The 14,749-nt window shown below is 43.6% G+C and overlaps 1 protein-coding gene and 1 non-coding gene across 3 annotated transcripts; one reads left to right on the forward strand and one right to left on the reverse strand.

Moving 5' to 3' along the window:
- Window positions 1-117: 117 nt before the first annotated feature.
- Aaas (aladin WD repeat nucleoporin) lies at window positions 118-14,123 on the reverse strand. 2 transcript variants are annotated; one of them, XM_058576267.1, is made up of 17 exons: window positions 13,852-14,123; window positions 13,129-13,256; window positions 9,882-9,947; window positions 8,804-8,859; window positions 8,394-8,485; window positions 8,005-8,051; window positions 7,663-7,761; window positions 7,107-7,250; window positions 2,433-2,553; window positions 1,889-2,013; window positions 1,691-1,751; window positions 1,449-1,539; window positions 1,161-1,254; window positions 1,007-1,074; window positions 694-775; window positions 492-576; window positions 118-361 (listed from the first exon to the last, which is right to left on the reverse strand). In XM_058576267.1, the coding sequence occupies exons 1-17, from the start codon at window positions 13,972-13,974 to the stop codon at window positions 140-142; spliced, it is 1,704 nt and encodes a 567-aa protein (XP_058432250.1). In that variant the 5' UTR covers window positions 13,975-14,123; the 3' UTR covers window positions 118-139. The 2 variants fall into 2 exon arrangements, with proteins under 2 accessions (XP_058432250.1, XP_046292261.1); XM_046436305.2 differs by lacking the exon at window positions 9,882-9,947 and having other exon boundaries at window positions 13,852-14,121.
- On the forward strand, window positions 10,956-11,028 carry Trnav-cac (transfer RNA valine (anticodon CAC)). Its single transcript has one exon. It is a non-coding gene; the product is annotated as a tRNA-Val (tRNA).
- Window positions 14,124-14,749: the final 626 nt, after the last annotated feature.

The following is a 14,749-nucleotide window of genomic DNA, read 5'->3' on the forward strand; positions in this document are numbered from 1 at the left end:
GGGTTAATAACTGAAGAATTCAAAAGTAGCAGATAAAAAGCAACAAAGCAGGAACTTATTCCCAAATCCTTGCCCCCTGCCCCACTGCAATTCCCCTAGAAAAGACAGTCCGATAACTGAATGGAAAACAAACCTTTAATTAGAGGTGGGGATGAGGAGAGTGGGGCTGAAGAGTTGGTGGCCCTGGGAGAGGGTCCCAAGGGGCAGAGCTTGGGGATGTCTCAGTAAATAGTGGCAGATCATGAATAGAGCCTCCACCAGCTAGGGGCTCTTGGCTCCGGCCAAGCACTGGACTAAAACGTGGAAACTGGGCATTTACAAAGTACAAAGGGATGTGGGCAATCCGGCCTGTGGACCAGCACTGCAGAATAAGGAAAAAAAATATTAAATCCTGGGTCCCAAGGCAGCCTCATGGCAGAGCCACACAGCAGCCAAGGGCCCTCAGCTTCTCTACCCCAGTCCCCAAAATCCCAGCAGCCTGGCCTACTCACCACACTTAGCAGGGCCCCTTTATTGAAGGAAGGATGGAAAGTGATGAGCTGGGCCTGGGCTCCTGGCTCACCCTGGATAATGCCACTAGGGGAAGCATAGAAATAGGTGAGAGGCAACAGGAGGTTGTGCCTGTAGTGGCTTGTGGGTTTAGTGTGTGAGAGTGGCCAGGAACCCAGACCTAAATGCCTGCCCAGCACTTACCAAGGAAGCAGCTCAAACACAGGGCTGTTTCGAGTGCGAAAAAGGAGGATGACTGGTTTCCCATCCTGTACCCGTGGGTTTCCTAGAAGAAATAGGTCCAGTGCTGGGGGTGTTGTTCAATGGCAGGGCACTTGCCTAGCATGCATGAAGCCCTGGATTTGTTCCCCAGGACCACAAAAAAAGAAATGGATCCACTGACAGAGGGAACTCGAGTAGCAGTGGAGTTCCAGAGCAGGGGCAGAAAACTAGAGGCTTGGACACACTTGATTAATAGGGAAAACTGACCTAAGCAAAGCCCTTCCCTCTGTCTCACCTTTCATAAGCACAGCAAGACGCTCCCCGCTGGGGTCCCAGACCATGGAGTGGGCCTCTCCCCCGAGCCTACAGGCCAGGACAAGAAGTGTTAAGTGTGGCCCTTGCCACCTTCCTTTTTCACACTCCCTCCTTTCCTCCCACACTCAGCTCACCTCTCCTCACCATCTGGTGTCTGTATTGTTGTTTCAGACAGATCTGCCACAATCGTTGCTGACTTTGCACCTCCAACGCGCCCTTTCCCCTCACCTGTAGATAATGGGAAAGGTTCTGAGAAGTACAGAAAACACCCTTCCCATTGATCCCCAGTCAGCTCATCAATATTTCTGAAGTCTCCTAAGCTTCTGTACTTCCCTTTACCCATCACGTTACCATCCTACAGGTTGCTGCCTCCCTCCGATTGTCCCAGACATTCTGCATTCTGAAGTGTTGCCCTAACTCACCACAATGTTCTGGGAATAACAAGGAGTAAATCAGTGGTTCCCCCAATACAGTGAACAGCAGTCGTTTTCCATCTGGGCTCCAGCAGCCAGTCTGGGGTCAGGAGGCAAAAGGCAGGGGAAGGGAAGTCTATAGGGTGATGCAGAAAGGAAAGTAGTATAGGAGGTAGGGAGCCAGGCTTGGGGAATTTAGAGTCTATTGGACATACCACCTCCCCAGCTTCTGTGAATCACAGCCTCCTTACCTGACAGCGCCCTGATAGAGTGGGCCATCTCTCACAAGTCCACATCTGGGCCTCCCAGACTCTGAACCAGAGAGATAAATTATAGCTTAGGGCCTCCAGGCTCCTACACCTGGACCCCCTCCCTCTGGCAGTCCCAGGGTCAGGTTCCAGGTACCAAGTGCCTTTCTCTAGGTCCTTACCCTTACCCTTCCCTCATACCGAAAGACAGCTGAAGGAGTGGTAGCCAGGACTTTGCTGCCATCTGGGGACCACAATAAGTTAGTAACTCCGCCTCCTCGAAACCATGGAAGTGGGACACAGATCTCTGTTGAGATGTCCCATACCTAGGTGAGGACGCAGGAGAGTGAGACAAAGGAAACTCAAGCACCCCATCAGCTTACAGTGGGCTACCCTCTTTAATGTACACAAAAGAGAATGTTAAACATGAGGACATGGATTTATGTTTACAATGAAAGCAGACACTTAAATCTGTGAGGGTGCCAATGGTAAAACTGCTTCCATGATAAGTTAAAGATTGGACAAGGATCCCACTCCCTCCCACATGATATTTTCCAACACCAGGAAAAAACTTCTTGCCTCAAGTCAAGAGTAGAAGCTGAGATGGCATGAGGGGTACAAGGTTGGGGATGTGGCTCAGTGGTATAGCATTTTTCTAGCATATGTAAGACCCTGGGTTCCATCCTCAGCATGGCAAAAAAAAAAAAAAAAAGCAGGGGTTAGGGAGAGGATAGGACCAACTCACCAGGATTGCAGCATCCACAGGTGAGGCTGAGAGCAGCCGCCCCCCACTGGGGGCCCAGGCCAAGCTGGTGACAGGTGTGTGTCCAGGATGAGACAATACCTGGGCACAGCCAGAAGAAGGTCTGACAAAATAGAAGATATGGGATCAGTAGATAGAAGAAAGCCCTGTGATTGCGTTTCTTTGCTTCTCCTAACACCTCCCAATCTCAATAGTACCTCCCAGCTCAAATCTAGGTTGGGGAAAAGGGGTAACAATCATGGAAATTAAAGGGGGAAAAAAGGCAAAGGAAGGAAATCATTGCCATTAATGGGTGATGTGTAATGTCAAGGCCAGAATGAAAAGAAGTAAGCTTTCACTCCTCACCCCAGGAGACAACTTCTGACCAGTAAAGGCAGACAGAATAACACTGAGTGTCATGCTCCCCCTAAAAGACAGCCCTGTCCCCCAGGCCATCCAGCCCAGTGTTAGGATCATTGATGACATTATCTAAAGGTTCCCAACACTTCTCAGAGTTACCTCACATTCCCCAAAGCTCCAAAACTGCTTTTCTGCCTATCTTTGTTAGGATGTCTCCTATATCTGTGCCACACAATGATTTTTGCTGGGAAATAAGTGATGGCACCTGCTGTCCCTTTTCTTTCTTTTTTTTTTTTTTTTGTACTAGGAATTAAACTCAAGGGCTCTCTACCAATCACATACCCAGCTCTTTTTATTTTTCATGAGACAGGGTCTCACTAAGCCAGCTGAGGCTGGCTTCAAACTTGCAATTCTCTTGCCTTAGCCTCCCTAGTTGCTCGGATTACAGGCATTCATCACCATGCCTGATTTTCTGCCCGGTCATTCATCTCTATTTTCAGAGCCATGTACTTGGCCTGACAGGGACAGGCTACTACCTAATTAATACCACAATACCACACTTTCCCCTTTCCACCAAACTACAATCACCTTTAATCCCAATGAGGCCATAGGCCACTGATGTACAACTATTTTCAACTTTAAAATTAATGTCACAGCTGGATGTGGTGGTACATACCTATGATCCCAGTAGTTTGGGAGGTGGTTACAGGGGGATCGCAAGTTAAAGGCCAGCCTCAGCAATTTAGTCTGGCCCTAAGCCAGTTAGCAAGAATATATCTCAAAATAAAAAATAAAAAGGGCAGGGATTGTGGTTCAGTAGTAAAGCCCCTATAGGTTCAATCCCTAGTACCAAAGAAATAAAATAAAGCATAGCAGCTGGGCACAGAGGCACACATGGCTGTAATCCCAGGGACTCAGGAGGCAGAGGCAGGAGGATCACAAGTTCAAGGCCAGCCTCAGCAACTTAGCAAAACCCTGTCTTGAAATTAATTTAAAAAGGGGAGAGGGGGAGCCTAGGGACTTCGCACAGTGAAAAAAGCACTTAAGTTCAATCCCCAGTATAAAGAAAAAAACATTTCAGAGCTATCTTTTCTAATCAGTTTATAGAGCTCTATTCTCATTCTTTTTAGGGCTCTGCTTTATACATCAAATATAATTTGTTTAGATGTGCTTCTACAAATGGACATTTCATTGTATAAAATATTATATAAAATATTTTCTATATTCAGCCTACTGCAGTTGTGCAAGCCTGTAACTCCAGCTACTCTGGAGACTGAGACAGGAGGATTCCAAGACAAGAGGATTCAAGGCCAGCCTCAGCAACTTAGTGAGACTCTGTCTCAGAATAAAAAATAAAAAAGGAAGGAGTAACTCAGTGATAAGAGCATCCTAGATTCCATCCCCAGTATCACAATTTTTTTCTTTATCCACATCTCTTGTATTGTCATTTGTGTAGAGCAGAGTTTTAACTATAATTCAGGAATAAAAAGCTTACAACTTTAAAAAAATAATTATAAATATTTTATTTAGAGAACTTAGGTTGCTTAGCACCTCACTTTTGCTGAGGCTGGCTTTGAACTTGCAATTCTCCTGCCTCAACCTCCTGAACCACTGGGATTACAGACATGCGCTACTGCACTCGGCTTCTTTTCTTTCTTGAGACTGAGTCTTGCTAAATTGTTCAGGTTAGGGTTGGGATGTAGCTCAGCGGTAGCACACCTTTACCTAGCAAACATGAGGCCCTGAGTTCAATCCCCATTATTACTGGGGAAAAAAATTGCCAAGATTATACCTGAACTCAAAATCCTCCTGCCTCAGTCTTCTGAATGTGTGATTACTTATACATGCCATGTAATCATTTGAGACAGGGTTAAACTTCTTAATTAACTGATTGATCAACTGGTACTGGGGACTGAAACCAGGGGCAATCTACCACTGAGTCACACCCAACCCTTTTTAAAAAATATTACTTTGAGATAGTAAGTAGCCCAGCCTGGGCAACTCCTCCTGCCTCGGCCTATCAAGTTGCTGGGATTACTGGTGTGTGCCACCAGGTCCAGGTCATTTTTTTTTAATGGCTTTTTTTTTTTTTAATGGACACAGTATCTTTTTATGTCTTTATTTTTATATGGTGCTGAGGATCAAACCCAGTGCCTCACACATGTGAGGCAAGGGCTCTACCACTGAGCTACAGCCCCAGCCCCATCATTTTTTGCAATGAAAACCCAACTTTATCATACATTAAAGTTCCATATATCCTAAAATCTGTTCCTGAATATTATTCTGTTACATCAATCTATCTTTCTTTTTTATTTTTGGTAGCACTGGGGATTCAATCCAGGGTTCCATGCATGCTAGGCAAATGTTCTACTACTTAGCTATACTCCCAGGCCCTGTTTTTCTATTGTGCCAATAACTCAATAACTTTCTTTAATACCTGGTAAAGCAAGTCATCCTTCACTATTCTAACTTTTGAAAGTAATTGTTTCACATTTATTCCTTAAGAACTCTAATTATCATTTGCCAATTCTGATTGGAAGTATACTAAATTTGCCAGGCACAGGGGAACACATGTAATCCCAATAACTATGGAGGGAAGTTGAGGCAGGAGGGTCTCAAGTTTGAAGCCAGTCTCAAAAAATAAGGACTGTGGATGTAGCTCAATAGTATAACACTTGCCAATAATGTGCAAGGCACTTGACTCATTTCCCATCACTGTAAAAAATAAATAAACAAATAATAAAATTTTAGGGCTGGGGATGTAGCTCAGCAGCAGAGTGCTTGCCTCACACGTGTAAGGCACTGGGTTCAATCTTCAACACCACATAAAAATAAAACAAAATAAAGGCATGCTGTCCATCTACAACTACAAAAAAAATTAAAAAAAAAAAAGACAAAATTTTTTAAAATGAAAAGAACTGGGGATGTAGCTTAGTGGTAAAGCATCCCTGGGTTTAATTCCCAGTATGTGCCACCCACCCCCCCCCAAAAAAAAAAAACCCTCTCTTGTATTACCTATTGTCAGGTAGGGGGCTGGGATACAGCTCACTGGTAGAACACTTGCCTAACATGTACAAGGCCCTGGGTTCAATCCCCAGCATTGAAGGGGGAAAAATCCAATCTGTTGCAGGTAGATGATAGGGTTACATTAGTTTCAGAAAAATTAGTTAGGGCGGGGCTAGGTTGTGGCTCAGTGGTAGAGCACTTGCCTCGAATATGTAAGACACTGGGTTCGACTCTCAGCACCACATATAAATAAAAAATAAAAGTCCATCAATAACTAAAATGAATAAGATAAATAAAATTTTTAAAAAATATTAGGATGGATCCTGCAACTTTCTTAGAAAGAGGGTATTAACAGAAAAACTGATGAAATCCAAATAATGTCTGGATTTTGGTTAATAACAATGTACATATATCAGTTTCCTGGGTTTTTTTTATTCCCACATTTTTTTTACTGGTGCATTATAGCTGTACACACTAATGGGATTTGTTGTGACAGTCATACATACACACAAGTTTCTTAGTTTTATTTGTCATCAATGAAACTGAGACCAGTGGTACACTGGTGGTACACCTTTGGTACATGTCCATTATCCCAGCAACTCTAGAGGCTGAGGCAGGAGGATCCCAAGTTCCAGGCCAGCCTCAGCAATTTAGCCAGACTCTTAGAAACTTGATGTTGCCTCAAAATAAAAAAGATTTTTAAAGGGACAAGTGTGTAGCTCAATGGTAAAGTATTGCAGTATCTGTCTCACATACACATGCAATCAAGTTTTCCAAAATTTTCTTTGATGTGGAATAGTCCAAATAACAGAGATTATCTATTCTTGGGACAATTTCATATGACTTTCATAAAACCATCTCAGTATAGCATCTTTTTTAGTGGCAGAGTTTATCCTTTTCTTCTACAATCCACTTTCATAACATTTTACTAGAAATCAAACATTTATACTTTTCCAATTTGTTGGTCTTTTTTTTTAGTTGTAGTTGGACACATACCTTTATTTTATTTATTTTTATGTGGTACTGAGGATCAAACCCAGGGCCTCGCACATGCTAGGCAAGTGCTCTACTGCTGAGCCACAACCCCAGCCCCCAATTTGTTGGTCTTAATAGGTACAAAATATTTTCATAAATAGAATCTAGAGAAAGGGATGGAACTTTCTAGCACACCACCTTGACCTTAAATGCTTCTTTATCATACCCCAGAGAAGTACTGTGAGGACAAAGAACTTCTTCCAAAACTCTCACCACCCACCACCCGTGGGATGGCCAAATTAAGACAGGTTGCCAAAGCAGGCTGCCAGGACTCACCGGGTAGACAAGGAAGTGGGGTCTAGAGTCCATATGAGAATACAGCTCTGGCAGGCCACAGCCAAGACAGAGGCACTGAGCGGCTTCCAGGCCAGAGCTGCCACATTTCGCTGTAGCCGATGCTTCAGGGAAGGAATTATAGTGCTGGAATGTAAAAGTAGGGAACTGAATCAAAGCAGGGACATTAACACTCAGGAGACCTGAGTGTAGTTAAGGAGGGAGAATCACAGAGAAGAAAGCTAATCCATCCAGGGCCCAGGAGAATCAGGGATATTGTGGGTAAGATAAAAGCTAGATCTAGAAAAAGGACACATCGGGCTAGGGATATAGCTCAGTTGGTAGAGTGGCTTGCCTCACATGCACAAGGCCCTGGGTTCAATCCCTAGCACCAAAAAAAAAAAAAAAAAAAAGGCACATCTAGTTATGAAACATCCCTGAACCCAGTTTTGGAAGGAACCCTGTGGACCAGGCTCAAGAACTATACACTCCCCTGGGATCAAGGCTGGAAGGAAGGGAGAATGACAAGTCAGAGCTGGCCTCATACACCTACACACACCTGTTGGCATTATACACACGAATGGTGTCATCCTGCAGGGCCACCGCAAACTTGTTGGTGTGAGGATGCCATGCAAAGACCCTCAAGCAGCAGCTGGACCTGGGCAGAAATGAGTTCGGTTGACATTTGTTCTTCCCACACCCCAACCCAACATTCCCTTCCATATGAAAAGATGTTTGTTATTTACTTTTCCTTTTACTCCTTTTGTGGGTAGGAAGAATGAAAATGTGGTGAACAGTCAGGAAAGGAATGGAAGAAGTCTCCATCTTGACTTCCCTATCCCCAAAAGAAGTTCCAAGGTTCACAACTCCTCCAACAAGGCCCCAGAACTTGTGTACTCACCAATTTGTGACTTGGGCAAATTCAGCAATCAGATCTTCACTCCTGAGCTATAAGAACAAAGCAGAGGGCTGGGTTGTAGCTCAGTGGTATAGCACTTGCCTAGCACATATGAGGCACTGGGTTCAATTCTGAGCACCACATATAAATAAATAAATTGAAAGTCCATCCAAAAAAAAAAAAAAAGTATGTGTGTGTGTGTGTGTGTGTTAAAAAAAAAAAAAAGAAAGCAGAGAGAGTACACACTGGGACAAAAGGAGTCATCCCTCCCACAGGGTAACTGGACCACTTCTGCCCTCTGAAATCACCCCACCCAACTCTGATCTCAAAGAATAGGAAAGGGGTGATGAGGGAACAATGCCCAGGGAGGGCCAAAAGGAAGTCAAACTTACAGACAGGTGAGGGAACAGGGACCCATGGAGGGAGGAGGCCCATCGACAGAGTGCCAGGGCCCAGCTGGATGCCGTCTTCACCCATTCAAAAACTGTGGGGTTAAGGAAACAACTCTGATACACCATTCACAGGGCACTTACTAAGCAGTACTCTCTCAGGTGAGAACAAGCAAGAACAAGCACTTCCCAGGTCCCTCTGCCCAGTAAGGACTCTGGACACCTCCCTCTTTACACCTATTCTGGGTTATAAGGGTAGTAGAAGGGGAGAAAGATGACAGGAAAAAATGGGGCTAACAGGAAAAAGGCCGGGCAAATGGGTACTGCGGTGAATTCAAGAAGAATATGAGGAGATAGGCTGATAGGAGATACCAACCACAAAACTAGAGGAAGCTGGAGGGACAAACACTTACCCTCTTCCTCTGAGTTTGCAATTTCATTCAGCACCCCAAAAAGGCCCACATCACGCCTGATAAGGAAAGAAAACCATGACTCAGATTATTCTGATCCCAAGTCCCCCTATATGCATTTCATTCTTTCACTAAACATGTATTAAAAGTAAGGGTTCGATCCTCAGCACCACATAAAAATAAATAAACAAAATAAAGATATTGTGTCAATGTATAACTAAAAAAATATTAAAAAAAAAAAATAAGGGCAGGGATGGAGATGTAGCTCAGTTGGTAGAGTGCTTGCCTTGCATGCACAAGACCCTGGGTTCAATCCCCAGCACCACACACAAAAAAAAAAAGTAAGGGCACTCATGCTTAATCAGTGCCAACTAGGTACCAGGCACTTTATGTTTTGTCCTTTCATTTACCTATCACAAAAATCTTCTAAATAGTATTTTGCCCATTTACAGATGAGGCAACTAAGGCTCAAAGGTCTTTGGGGCTTTCTGAGCCAGTCAAGAAGTCTGAACTTGTGCTAAGACAGTGAAAGGGAAACCCTGGAAGGGTTTGAAGCAAGAGAATAAAGCATTAGCATTTCAGAAGGATCAGTGTGGAAAGACATTAGAAGGAACCAAAATGGAGAAAAAGGAATCAGTTATGAAGTTACTTCAGGACTTCTCCAAAATAAAGATGAAGTGGCCTGAACCAGTAGGAATGCAGAAAAGGAGATAGATCTGACAGATTTAGGGAGTAGAATACACAAAATTTGAGAAATAATTAGACATAGTAAGGGCAATACCAAGCAGCAACTACAACAGTTAATACGTTCATAATGTGCTAGGTTTGGGTTAGGTGCCTTGAGTGATCTCCTTTGGCCATTACCAAAACCCTACACAGGGCTGGGGTTGTAGCTCAGTGATAGAGCGCTCGCCAAGCATGTGCAATGCGCTGGGTTCAATCCTTAGCACCACGTGAAAAAAAATAAATAAAATAAAGGTATTGTGTCCAACTACAACTAAAATAAATAAGTAAATATATATATATATATATATATATATATATATATATATATATATATATATATATAAAAAAAACTTACATGGGCTGGGGTTGTAGCTCAGTAGTAGAGTACTTGCCTGGCATGTATGGGATACTGGAGTCGATCCTTGGGGCCACATAAAAATAAATAAATAAAGCAAAGGTATTGTGTTCATCTACAACTAAAATATATTTTTAAAAAGCCTACAAAATAGGCATTGTAAACAGAAATTTTAGACAAGCAATCTGATTATGAAGAGACTAATATGAGCAAGGTAGCAGAGACAATAACACAAGCTTGTAATCCCAACCACTTTAGAGACTGAAGCAAGAAGATCACAAGTTCAAGGCCAGCCTCAACAACTTAGGAGAACTTCTCTCAAAATAAAACGGGATGGGAGCTGGGATTGTGGCTCAGTGGTAAAGTACTTGCCTAGCACGTGTGAGACACTGGGTTCAATTCTCAGCATCACATAAAAATAAATAAAAATAAAGGTTCATCACCCATGTATATATGGTTGTATATACTAAATTTTAAAAAAATAAAAAGGGCTGGGGATGAAGTTCAGTGGTAGAGAGCCCTGGGTTCAACACCACTATAAGTGATGGGGGAGACATCTGATCAAGTGCAGGAAGCCATCAGTGAATTACATGAGGGTCTTCTATCAGTATGGTGGCCAGGGAGATTTAGGTTTGGCATCGCAAACTCTTTAACTGTCTGTGGCTCTCCCAGGGCAACAGATTGCCCAATGCACGTGACCTTTATCTCTGCTCTATTAGGAAAATCCCTCATAGTAGCTCCAGAGATGGGGAACTGGACAGCCCAACTTTAACCTTTTTTGGTGAAGAACATTCTATGGAAGGGCTTTGATATTTCCCAATATAAATAAAGCAGGCGCAGGCTCCATTTTGCCAGAGTATAGAAGCTCAATCCGTCTGATCAGCTTGCTCGACCTGCCCCAACTTTTGAAACAATTTTCTGCAACCTGTGGTTTTTTCATTGGTTCTATTTTTCTTAGCTTTTATTTCTCAGCCAGTCCATTCCACCAAGGGGAACCCCATTTCCACCGCCTGCGCAGGACACGGGCAGGAATCAAGGTGACATAAATGGGGAATAAAAGAATAAGGAAGGGGCTGGGGATGTAGCTCAGTTGGTAGAGTGTTTGCCTCACATGCACAAGGCCTGGGTTCAATCCCCAGCACCTTAAAATAAATAAATAAATAAATAAATAATTTTAAAAACTGTCTATTTGCCTCAGAGCCTACCTTAAAACCTTCTGCTCCTGAATAATACAGCCATTCCTTGAAAGAAAAACCCCAGGGAAGAAGCCTGATTGAAGAGGGAAATGGAGATACTGAATTTAAACAGGCTTAACATGCAACATCTGTGGAGTATCTAATCGGGAATATGTGACAAACAAGTGAACACCCAGCTCTGCTGCATCAACTGGAAGTCCAGCCCCAGGAACATCAACATTTAAGGGACATCAGGAAGGGAAGCCAACAAAAAGAATGAGAGGACTGGGGCTGTAGCTCAGTGGCAGAGCGCTTGCCTAGCATGTGCGAGGTACTGGGTTCCATCCTCAGCACCACATAAAAATAAACAAATAAGGGGCTGGGATTGTGGCTCAACGGTAGAGTGCTCCCCTAGCACGGGTGGGACCCGGGTTCGATCCTCAGCACCACATAAAAATAAACAAATAAAATAAAGATATTCTGCCCATCTACAATTACAAAATAAAATAAAATAAAATAAAATAAAAAGAATGAGAAGCAACAACCAGAGGTAGGAGCCAAAAAAGAGCCGGGGAGCAAATGGCTCAATGAATTGATGTTCAACTTCACTTACACATGCAAATTAAACTGTACTGCAATATCAAACATCACAGTTTAGTAACACACAGGTAGGGAACTCATGTGCTGTTCATAGAACCATATATGTATACAATTTTAATAAAGGACTATTCGGGAACAGCTCACAAAATAAATGAATGAATATACCCTGGAACCCAGCAACTTAATTTCTAGGAATTTCTTCCTATAGATGACAATGGTAATAATGATGATGACTGAAGGGATTAATGTGTGCTAGGCCTTGTTCTATAAGTAATTTATACGTGTTAACTCATTTAATCACCACTACAACCTTGTAAGACAAGTTCCAGCCCATAAATGAGGAAAATGAAGGACAAAGTAATTAAGAAACTTGCCCAAGTCACACAGTTAAAAAATAGCACAGTCAGAAACTGAACCCAGGTAATGTGGCTCCACTCCTAAATATGAATGACATATGTATGAGATTAATCCATACAAGCTGACACTAACCTTGCTGAGATTCATATAAAAGCTCAAAAGCGACAATGGCATGAGTTGGAAGAAAAGAGCAGGTTCACAAACCAGAAAGCAAAACAAGTCAACAGAGATGAAATGGAACCACTGTTGCACAACCTTGTGTTCCACAATAAGAACCAGAAATTTGACATAATTTGATAATCAAGCCAGGTACAGTGACACATGCCTGTAGTCCCAATGACTCCAGAAGCTGAAGCAGAGGATCACAAGTGTGAGGTCAGCCTCAGCAACTTACCAAGACACTGTCTCAAAATTAAAAATAAAAAAAGGGCTGGGGATGTGGCTCATGCAGTAGCACGCTCGCCTGGCATGCGTGCGGCCAGGGTTCAATCCTCAGCACCACATACTAACAAAAATGTTGTGTCTCCCGAGAACTAAATAATAAATATTAAAATTCTCTCTCTCTCAAAAAAAAAAAAAAAAAAAAAGGGGCTGGGGGCACTGGGGCTGTAGCTCAATGGTAGAGATGGTAGAGCACTTGCCTTGCCTAGCATATGTGAGGCACTAGACTCAATCCTCAGCACCACATAAAAATAAATAAATAAAATAAAGTGTTCATCTACAACTAAAAATATTTTTAAAGAGGGGGCTGGGGATGTAGCTCAATGATAAAGTACCCCCGGGTTCAATCCCCAGCACAAAAAAAAAAAAAAAAAAAGATTTTATATTATAGACTGCTTTCATGGAGAGAGAGCCTGAATAAAACAGCCTTTTGGGGCTGGGATTGTGGCTCAGTGGCAGAGCACTTGCTTCGAACATGTGAGGCACCTGGTTCGATTCTCAGCACCACATAAAAAAAGTAAATAAATAAACAAAATAAAGATATTGTGTCCATGTATAATTAAAAAAAAAAAACAAAACAGCCTTTTGAAGAGGAGCTCAAGGCAGAGGAGTGGTGACCTCAGATTCTCCAGGATCTGTAGCCCATGGTCCAGGAAACCTTTGCCATGCCTCACCAAATGTTGATACACCGCTTCCACACTTGTTCCCGGTGATGGATGAAAGCAGTTCTTGTGCTTTGGTCCAGCCTCCCAGGGGTCTTTAGCAGATCCTTGTTAGGTTGTAGAATAGGAAGATCGATCCACTATAGCCCAGAAATGAGGGGTTTGACAGTGAGTCAGACTCTTCCCCAGATCTTTGCAGAACTCCCTGTCATCTCCAACCCATGGTTGAGCTAAGAAAAACAGGCTCCAGAGGCCTGTTTTCCTATTTGCACAAAATAAATACTTGTGAGAGAGAAACAAATCTTGGCTCTCTTATCTGTAAAACTAGAATACTTTTTCACAGGGTTCATTTTAGAAAACACCTGACTCAACCTCCTCTTAGCAAACACTCGATAAACATCAGTTTCCCTTGCTTTTCCTTCCAAATAACTCCCCTGGAAAAAAGTTCCGGAGTAAGCTTTCCCAGTTCTCCTAGACACTGTCCCCTATTTTTTAAATAGTTCTCCGGCATCCTCACACGTCCCAGATCCATCCTCATTTTCCGCATCCTTCTAACGCCACCCACAGCTCCTTGGCATCTCTTACAAGCCAAATTCAGCTCTAAAATATACTGCCACCCTACAACTCTCCCGTGCACCCTGGCTGTTTCCTGACCCCACCGACGCCACAAGCCCTCGGGTCCCCATTTCTCCCTGCTCCGCCCCCACGCCTCTGGTCCCTCTATGCCTAGACTACCTGGCCCCGGAAGTCGGGAGGCGGGCTCTCGTAATCATTGCCCGTTACCAGCTCGTTATTGTGCTCATACTGGGTGACTTGACCCCTAGGCGGCGGCGGGGGAAACAAGCCCAGGGAGCACATCTTGCTAGTCAGGAGGACGTCAGAAGTCGGCTAGCTCCAGGTAAGTAACTGCACAGACCGCGCCCCTCCGACTCAGTTCCCGGGTTAGATTCGTATGCGGACGGGTAGTCGCACAGGACAAACGACGACGCGAAGTTCAACGGAAATGAAGGGAAGAGTAACAAGAAGGCCCCGTTGGCGGTCTTGGGCCAGACTTCCGGAGTTTTCTCGCGCGCCTCCTAGTGGCCGGACGGTAGCAGCGCGCAAATGTTCGTAGGGCCAACCTTTAAGAGCCCAGTGATTTTATTTTTTTTGTTTCCTATGAGACTACTATTTTTTTTCCAACTCTGAATTCTCCAGCAATCTCCCACCCACTCAGCGCTGAGAAAGCCCAAAGTAAGCCATGTATATGGAAGTACCTAATTAAACCCTCCCAAGCCTGTGGATCGCCCAAACACAAATACAGACCATGTCGCAGGCAACTGGCTGGAAAAATCAGGAAAAGCCTCCAGAAAGAAGAAAAGTCAGAGGGAAGACCTCTGGAGGCAGGCACAGTGCTGTGCTCACCAGAACTCCTGGAAAGAGTGGTGGGGACACCTGGAAAACTAAAATTTCCTGAGCACATTACCGGAAGCACTTTTACAATTCTTACAACCTCAAGAGGTGCGCTTTTATACCATCACGAGGAAAGTGAGGTACAGAGAGATTTAACCTAGATTTACCCAAATCAGGTACTAGGATTTAAGAATGAAAGTGAAGCTGGGCACAGTGGTGCACGCCTGTAATCCCAGCGACT

The sequence above is a fragment of the Marmota monax genome, unplaced genomic scaffold (assembly GCF_021218885.2).
Source record: "Marmota monax isolate L192 unplaced genomic scaffold, Marmota_monax_Labrador192_F-V1.1 WCK01_AAM20220418_F8-fsc00012, whole genome shotgun sequence".
Taxonomy (NCBI): Eukaryota; Metazoa; Chordata; class Mammalia; order Rodentia; family Sciuridae; genus Marmota; species Marmota monax.

What these genes read in the sequence shown, in the direction of transcription:
- Aaas (XM_058576267.1), bottom strand. Translation starts at nt 13,974, where the DNA reads ATGTGCTCCCTGGGCTTGTTTCCCCCGCCGCCGCCTAGGGGTCAAGTC. An exon ending in ACTCCTTCAGCTGTCTTTCG is followed by an intron (nt 1,752 to 1,888) that starts GTATGAGGGAAG and finishes TCTCTGGTTCAG; the next exon opens with AGTCTGGGAGGCCCAGATGT. An exon ending in AAGGGGCCCTGCTAAGTGTG is followed by an intron (nt 362 to 491) that starts GTGAGTAGGCCA and finishes CTTATTCTGCAG; the next exon opens with TGCTGGTCCACAGGCCGGAT.